This window comes from Hippocampus comes, unplaced genomic scaffold, assembly GCF_001891065.2.
Source record: "Hippocampus comes isolate QL1 unplaced genomic scaffold, H_comes_QL1_v1.1 scaffold221, whole genome shotgun sequence".
Lineage (NCBI taxonomy): Eukaryota > Metazoa > Chordata > Actinopteri > Syngnathiformes > Syngnathidae > Hippocampus > Hippocampus comes.
The window spans coordinates 199,002-207,843 of NW_017806070.1; the positions used below are offsets into that span (position 1 = coordinate 199,002).

At 39.6% G+C, this 8,842-nt stretch overlaps 1 protein-coding gene across 2 annotated transcripts in view; it reads left to right on the forward strand.

Annotated features, from left to right (window-relative positions):
* The window catches only part of syt14a (synaptotagmin XIVa), a 61,857-nt gene that overhangs the window by 35,216 nt on the left and 17,799 nt on the right, over positions 1-8,842 (forward strand). For both annotated transcript variants that reach the window (XM_019893843.1, XM_019893844.1), the window contains exons 5-7: positions 367-638; positions 735-1,184; positions 4,655-4,844. In XM_019893843.1, coding sequence (XP_019749402.1) covers positions 367-638; positions 735-1,184; positions 4,655-4,844 — 912 coding nt within the window. The remainder of the gene's footprint in view (positions 1-366; positions 639-734; positions 1,185-4,654; positions 4,845-8,842) is intronic.

Genomic DNA, 8,842 nt, shown 5'->3' on the forward strand with positions numbered 1-8,842 from the left:
CAGACGGATGTAAAAGAGAATCCGGTAATTTTTCAAAATAAAACATCTTTCGTGTTCCGAAATAAATAAAACAGAAATAAGGCAAGTTCTTTCTGTGCGGCCCGGTACCAAATGCCCTGCGGACCGGTACCGGTCCGCGGACCGGCGGTTGGGGACCCCTGCGTTAGGGCATGTCATTATCGACACTCATCATAGATCCAGCATGACCGAAGCACCAAACTATGCCATTGTTTGGTGTAAACACTCCAGTCTTCACACTGTGATTTATCTGTAGCCATATCATAGCTCCTGTATGGACAATTCTGTATGCAATCAATCGTCAGCACTTATGTAATGTTTGTCTGTCCTCTTCCGTATTTTTAACAGCCAACTGCATCCAGAGAATGAGGCGGACACCCCCACTGGATGAACTCCAGCCACCGCCATATCAGGATGAAAATGGATCCCCAAGGATGTCTTACACGCTGTCAGACCTGGGTGATGCCAAGTGTGATCTCTCACTGACCAGTGGTAGCCCCCACTTTTCCTTTCGCAAATGCACCAGTGAGGGAAGTGAGGGCCAAGAGACAGAGGGTTATCTCAACAAGGGCTATGAGGAGGATGTGCCCAGCGACAGTACCGCTGTCCTCAGTCCAGAGGTAAATAACGAGCTTCTACGGAGACATATGCAAGAAAATCAAATGAGGTGATGCAGTCACGAATCATGTAAACAGACCATATCGCTGTCCCTCTAGGAGATGTCAGTCCGCGGTTCAGCTGCACAGCTCCCCAAAGGCTACGAATCAGATCAGGTTGCAAAATACGGCACTCTTGACGTCGTGTTTGACTACGATCCAGAGGAGCAGCAGCTGGCGGTGACCATCATGGCAATAACGGACCTCCCCATTCTAAAACACACTGGCAACATTTCCTGGCAGGTTCACCTGGTGCTGCTGCCTACAAAGAAGCAGAGGGCAAAGACAGGTATCCAAAGAGGCCCATGCCCCCTCTTCACAGAGACCTTTCACTTTTGCCATATGGAGTCTGAGTTGATCAGCAACTACGCCATCAGATTTCGACTTTACAGTATGCGGCGGATGAAGAAGGAGAAGGTGCTCGGGGAAAATGTGTTTTATCTCACCAAGCTCAACCTTCAGGGAAAAATGTCCGTGCCGGTCATTCTAGATCCATGCTGCACGTACCCAGTAAGTAGGTTCAAAAGCAATGGTTGTTCGTCCGTCTCTTAAGTTTGTTTTCACAGTTGTTTCAGGGATCCTGGTTGACTTTGGAATTATTTTCAAAACATTTGTTTTTGTCCCACGGAAAATACCGTCAAATTCAGAATATAAACCCTGCGGTTTAAACAACAATGAGGCTTACTATTATTATTTGCGGATTTTATTGATCCCATGAGCGTCTTGGTCTGTCTCCTCTAGTCTTTAGCTTCTCTTTAACTCACCAAAATTGTGTTTAACATTCATGACCTTTTAAATAAGCTCCATGTTGAAGTGTTTATATTTTTCAATTAAATCTGCACATGTTCCGATTGGTTTTCTCATCTGGTTTGCCCAAGCATTCACTCTCATAAAGTTAGCAACTTTGATTTGTCATGTATTTGTATGTTATGATATCCTCCCCGAATGTGCAGTTTAATGTGACTTGCAGCTCATCGTTCTCAAAACATTTCTGTTTTTCAGCAGAAATGTTCTTTGGAAGTACTCAACACAGTATTACTGCCATTAATTTTATCTTAACACTGCTAGCTAAGACTACTAGCTTCATGCTAACATACAATGGAAATACAGTGAAACTCCTCTACAACAAAATCATGTTTGCAGCAAGAAATTTTTCACAGCAGTGGGTTTTTCACTGTAGCAAATTTTCTCTCAGATGTATACACACACACACACACACACACACACACACACACACACACACACACACACACACACACACAAAACGTATATGTGTACTCTTTATTTCTATTCCAGTAGTGTACGTAATGCATAAACATGAGCATACACTTATTTGATATTGTTTAACATTATCATACAATTGTTTTATATTGATCACTCCACTTTGTCTGTTGGTTTAAAAAAAGTCATTTATACTCTTTTATAAAAATGAAGTTTCAATATCTATAATTTGTTTCAAACTTTACTTCTATAAAATGCACCTGAAGCATAACAGTACTGTAATGAATATGTCTACTGTGTATAGTACTGTAACACCTTATAAATTTATATGTAATTAATAAATTTAATGATACCAAACTAAGAGAAAAACCACCCAAAAAGTCAGTTAAATTTTTTGGTTATGTTGTAAAGCAACATTCGAATTTTCTATCGATTCGTGAAAAAGTAATTGATAGAAAATAAAAGTTTTGATTTGTTAATTTTTAGCTGATTTAAATTGGAATTTAAATCAATGATTTTTGAAATCAATCATAATCCCAAAGACACTTCATACTGTACAGTACTGTACTGTATAGCCATTGTACAGTTGTGCACAAAGAGAAAAAAAGGGAAAGAAATTGCAAAATTTCCAATCAGCATTGACTTTCACTTACATCAATTTCTTGGATAATGTCTTTAACAGTATTTTGCTTCCTCCGTCTTTCATTTTGATCACTTTAACCCTCTCTTCCAGCGTCAGAGCTCTTCTTGTCTTAGCTGCTTGGCATCCAAAGATCCGTTTTGTTGCAGTTTGGTTGCTGTTGCAGTTTCGGAGCGAAGCAGTAGGAGTTTCTGTTGGCTGAGGTTGGATTAGACTTTTGCGGAAGGCTTGTTTTCATTGTAGTGAATCTCGTCGTGAGGCAAGAGCAAAGAAAACAATTTCGTATAATGGAACAGGGGGATTTTTCTTTGAAGGGGGAGCAGAAAAATGGGAAATGCTTTCATGCATGAAATTTTTTTTACACTAGTGGGTATTTTCGCCCATGTAGATTTCGTTGTAGAGGAGTTTCACTGTACATTTGACGGTCTAACAGAAATCAGCATTGCGATCACAGTCATTTTAAACCATCGAAAAAGTGTTAGTTAAGGATAAATGCAGCAGTAACATATACTACATATTCCAGTACTCTCATTTGACTGAATTTCATGGTAATCAAACCCAAACTGGGTTACCGACATTTGCCATTATAAACCATTTATAAATTGCAACGAGTAATCATAAATCACAAGAAAATGAAAGTCACTTAGTATTCTAATCTTCCGAAACACATGTAGATATAAAATGTAAATGCAATAACATGAACAATAAGGTAAGAATTTTTAATAGCGTTAGAAACAAGAAACTGTCTTAATTTAAGTTGATTCACGGTGCGTCTTTTTTTTTTTTCAAGAGTCTCAACGATTACAGATTAAGTGTTACATGTCAATTGTAAAATGTAGAAACAAAAAATACTTAAAAAGACATGCTTAAAATTTATTAAAAAGTGAGAATGCTTTTTGTGATGGTAGAGTTTTTGATGGTTTTAAATTGTGATCTACAGTATATTCTTCTGTTCTTCACATCAGTCTTGAGGCTGCTCATTCTTGTATACAGGGTGCAAAAAAAAGGATAAAAACAAAACATGTTAATGCTTTGATACTTGCTGAGCTGAAGCGCGGTCCTTGAGTCGTGAGTTATGATGGTGTTAGGGGTTTTAATTTTCTGCGTGTGTGTGTGTGTGTGTGTGTGTATGTGTGTGTGTGTGTGTGTGTGTGTGTGTGTGTGTGTGTGTGTGTGTGTGTGTGTGTGTGTGTGTGTGTGTGTGTGTGTGTGTGTGTGTGTGTGTGTGTGTGTGTGTGCGTGTGCGTGTGTGTGCTTACACGTGTGGGAGGTTGGTCGCTTCAAAAGTTGATCTTCGATCAAAAAAGTTTGGCCACCCCTGGTCTAAGTGATAAAAGTAGCTTACTACAGTAATGCAGAAAGACTTGAGCACTGCTAGTTGCTAGCTCAAACATCTGGCAACGGGGTTCATACAATATAATGTCAGCGTAACGAAGTTGTTTTTTTTTTTTTTAGTATTTGAACATTTCAGGACAGCGTTATGTTGCCATTGGTAGCAACAGTTTGGGATGGCAATAAACACCCCAAACAGTCTAGAAGATGTGTCAAGTCAGGTGTTATGCCACGAAACGCTGACCAGAACAACTTCAAAATAAAAGGTTTCAAAGGGATTGAAGGCATCTATTATTTGGTGTTGGCAGTGTGTTACTGTCATGTAAAGCGTAAATTGTTGATGTGGTTAGCTTGACCAGTTCTTCCTTACAGTGTACAGACAAATAAGCGGGTAATTGAAGCAGAAAAAGTGCCTTGAGCATTTTTTTGAACCAAGGTACTCCAATTACTCGAGGACTCGTTTCACCCCAAAATACAAGTGTGAAATGTATTTAGTGGTTCAGGTTTTGTGATAACAGAACATATGTGTTTAGCAAATTGAGTTAAAGTAACTGAACAGTGTTTTAAGGTTTGGCCAAAAGAGTGTCAGATGAAAAAAAAAAGCCACTGAGAATTTGGTTCAAAGAATCGGGTTTCGTATTTTAGCAGTTGTGAAAAACTTGGAAGCAGCCATTTTGAGGGTTTGGGTTCACCCAAAGTTTCTCTGTCCCCGTTGCTTCTGCAGAAAATAGAGATTAATGGTAGAATGCTTTACCAGTGACCAATCTGCATGCTCTAAAATTTGCAGGGTGCTGAATCCCAACTCAGTCTCTCAGACATGACGTGCAGTGAAAGCGCCTCATCGTTCCCATCAGACAGTCAAACTTCCACACCAGAAATCCTGGTGGGCCTGGTGTACAACGCCACAACGGGACATCTCTCTGTGGAAGTCATCAAAGGCATACATTTCAAGAACCTGGCTACCAATAAGCCACCCAGTAAGTATTGACAAATGTTTTTTTTTTTTTTTTTAAACTTATAGGGAAATTCAAAAACTGGCATTCATCTCAAAAAACTACACAATTTAGCACATATGTAGAAATGTCACTTTAAAAATACGGAACATAATTTCTCATGGTACCTTGTAATAAGAACAGTGTTTCTGTTATTGCCGTGCATAACTAATGGAGTGCTATTTGTGATTCTGCACTTCCCTCATATTGTTGTGTGGTCTCCAGTTGTGGATTCACCTGGATATTCTGAACAGTCTGGATGTTGTGGGGCCGTGGTGGTTATCAGGCCTTTGCAACATTACGTGGACAGTGCGTCTGGATGAGAGGACCAGGGTGGTGGTCCCCCTTTTTAGTGGGACTCCTCAACCTCCCTGATAAGGTCTATTCAGGTATGCTGGACCTCTCCATCGTTCATAAGGGAAATTGAAGTTTAGTTTCAGGAACAACGGTGTGGTTTTCGTCCTGGCTGTGGAATAGTTTGCCCTACGCCCTTGACAGGATTCTGGCGGCTGCATGGGAGATCGCCTAATTTGTCAACTAATGTGCTTTGTGTATTTGGAGAATGTGTTCAACCGTATCCCTCAGGGAGTCCTGTGGAGGGTGCGCTGGGGGATCTTCGATACTTGTACGATCGGGGTCAAGAGTTTGGGCCTTATTGCCGTGAGTAAGAGATTAATTTCAAGTGAGGGTTGGACGCCACAAGACCATCTGTTGTCTCTGATTCTGTTCAGTATCTTTATAGACAGTATTTCTAAGCGCAACTGAGACATGAAGGGGTTCCAATTTATTGACCTCAATATTCTGTTTCTCAATTTTGTAGATGTTGTTCTGTTGGCTTTGTCATAATGTGACCTTCAACTCTAGTTGGAGCGGTTCCCAGCCAAAGAGTGAAGCAGTTGGGATGAAAATCACACCTCCAAATCTGACACCACACTTCATTTATACCGATATATTTCTTTCGTTCCAAATTTACCACATTAAACTTTTTAAACAAAGTTAAACCACAATGTACTCCCATATATACACACACACACTTGATTTCGAGAGGTGATCAAAGTGGAGCTCCCGTTCAGCACGCTCTCCACGGGAGGGTTATGAAACAGTCAACTGCATGCATTATTCTCCTTTCTTTTCTCTTTCTTTAGTTTTTCTTTTTTTTATTTTCATATTCACATTTCAAATTCAGCATGGTCTTTTTCATGGGAGAAACGGTTCTAGCCTATTTAGATCGGTGTGTTGTTTTCCTTCATCTGTTCAGGAAACTTGACTCAACCTTTTGCGCTCACAATCACACCCCAGGGCAATTAGAGAGTCTTCAATCAATGTGCCATGCATGTTTTTGGAACGTAGGAAGACACCAGAGTACCCGGAGAAAACCTACGCAGGCACAAGGAGAACATGCAAACTCCACACAGGAAGGCCCAGGCCCGATTCAAGGCCACGACCTCTTGAACATTGTAGTTACCGGTATATTGCTTGCTACATCAGAAGGGTCAGATGACAACTTTCAGAGAGTGTTCATCCTTAATCAGCACTCGGTGAAAGATTGTTGTTTGTTCTCGATTAAAAGATTAAGATAACTTTCTTATTGGTACAGTTGACATCAAAACAAAACCAATATTTTCCCATCGTAGACAAAACTGACGTCCTGATATAATCATTTCGTCAACTGACAAAATGAATGTTAATTTATCAAAGAAACATTCATTTCTCACAGGTTGAATGGACATCATTTTATTTGATTATTTTCACTGAATGACACATTTCTCTCTGTAAAAAGGAGAATACATGGTTTAGGCCACATGTTGGATATACGGTCACGGATTTTGGTTCAGTTCAGTTTTCTTCTCTCTCCATAGTACAGAATTATTTCAAATAATAAACTCACGAAACAGGACAAAAATGACGGTACCTTGAACATCATGTTTTTGTTGTTTAACATTTTGAGGCAAGTCACTGCAATCAAGGTATTTTTGTGACTTTTAATAAGACGTCTGCCTCTCTCAGCAATTATTTTTGGTGCACTCTTCATGAACAAACTGCTCCGGTTGTCAACGTTTGAAAGGTGCTTTCTCCAGCATGTTTCAGCTCCTTCTTCCACAGATGTTCTTCAGGATTTTGATATAAATTAATAAATATAAATAAAAATTGAATTTTGGCTGAACAAGGCCTTACAGACTTTACATTCAATAAGTTTGCTAATTTTCTTTCTAATATCCTCACACAACTCTCTCCTTGCCTTCCTCTTATTCATGTTTAGTGTGGGACACGCCATGTCACCAAACAGAAAATTGACTACTTGTCAGCCTTTAAATAGGCAGATTTATTGATTACTCATTTGAAGGTACCTGTGATGCTAATTATAGCATAAACCTTTGTTGAACATGTCCCTCTGGTCAAATTATTTTCAATCATTTCCACAATTCATAATTTTTGTCGGGTTGCACGGTGTTCAACTAGTTAGCACGCCGGCTTCACAGTGTGGAGTTGCTGGATTCGAATCCGGCTCCGGCCTTCCTGGGTAGAGTTTGCATGTTTTCCCCATGACTGCGTAGGTTTTCTCCGGGTACTCCAGTTTCCTCCCATACTCCAGAAACAGACATGGAAGGTCAATGGAACACTCAAAATTATCCCGAGGTGTGATTGTGAGCGTGAATGGTTGTTCATCTATTTGTGCCCTGCAATTGGCTGGCAACCAGTTTAGGGTGTACCCCGCCTGCTGCCTGAAGACAGCTGGCATATGCTCCAGCATGCCAGCGACCCTTGTGAGGGTGAGCGAATTAGAAAATGGATGGATGGATGAATGGGTATTTTTTGTCTGGGCCTGCTTCTGTCATGGTTCTGCTGTGTTTGTGTTTGTCTCCGGCAGGTGGCATTGGAGGGTTTCCCCTCCAGTTTCACCCCTGTTTACCATCTGCTCATCAGCTCTCTTCGGTTTAAAAGCACTGCCAAGCCTACACTTGTTATCGGATAATTTTCACCTTGCTCACGACTCTCGTCCAAGTGCTTATTATGTAGACATTCCACGTTCTCGCTACTCGTTTATAGTCTTGCTTAGTATTTCCTTGTTTTTCCAATATTGTATCAATTTTGTTGATAGTGTTCTCCCAGGGGTTTTTGCTTTTCTCGTAATTGGCTTGTCTTTGTCCTTTTATGACAAGTGATGTTACGTTATTATTTCCCTTGCCTTTTCCAAGCACTTTTGGCTAGTCTCGTTGTTGTTATTTCTGGTTCTTTGTTACCAGTTTTTTATGTTGTACCTTGTCGCTCTTGCGCCATTGTTTTATAATTTAAAAAAAACAAAACATTTTGGGATATGATCTTATTCTGATCTGCATTTAGGGGATGCAATTCTGTTCCGGATTGGTCTGAAACCTCAAGAGGTTCATGAGTTTGCTTTTTAAAACATTTCTCTTGAATCACAATTCAAAAGCAATGTCTGATTTTTCTTGGTTAATTTTCATAAATGTTACTATTTAATCTCCAATTTTGTTTTTCTGTGACCGCTGTGGCTTTATCTTTCATTAACAGGGGTACCAACAATTTTGTCCATGTGTGTGTATATATTTGGAATACGGTAAAAATATATATATTCTGGATTCTGGAACGATAATTCGTTTTGAAATAATTTGGCTGTAAAAAGGCTATATGCTTTCGATGTCACTGTTTTGTCATAACCCCTCAAAAATGAAGCTTCCTGCTTTCTAAATCACCACGTCATGTCTGAACTATCTTCTTGTTATATAAGGAAGACAGTTTTCAGACTGAGTGTCTAGGGCAATCTATTTAAAGCATTGTTAAAATATGCTGTTGAATGATGAATACTTTATGTCATGCCTTGGTTCCATCAGTAACAAAGGATCACAAATTATAAATCAAACTGAGAAAACTGCAGTGTGCCTAATGCTTGCAGAGCAAAATGTGTTTTTGGTACAAGGTGGTGAAATACGGATGACTAATGTGTATTTTATTGTAATATTTTC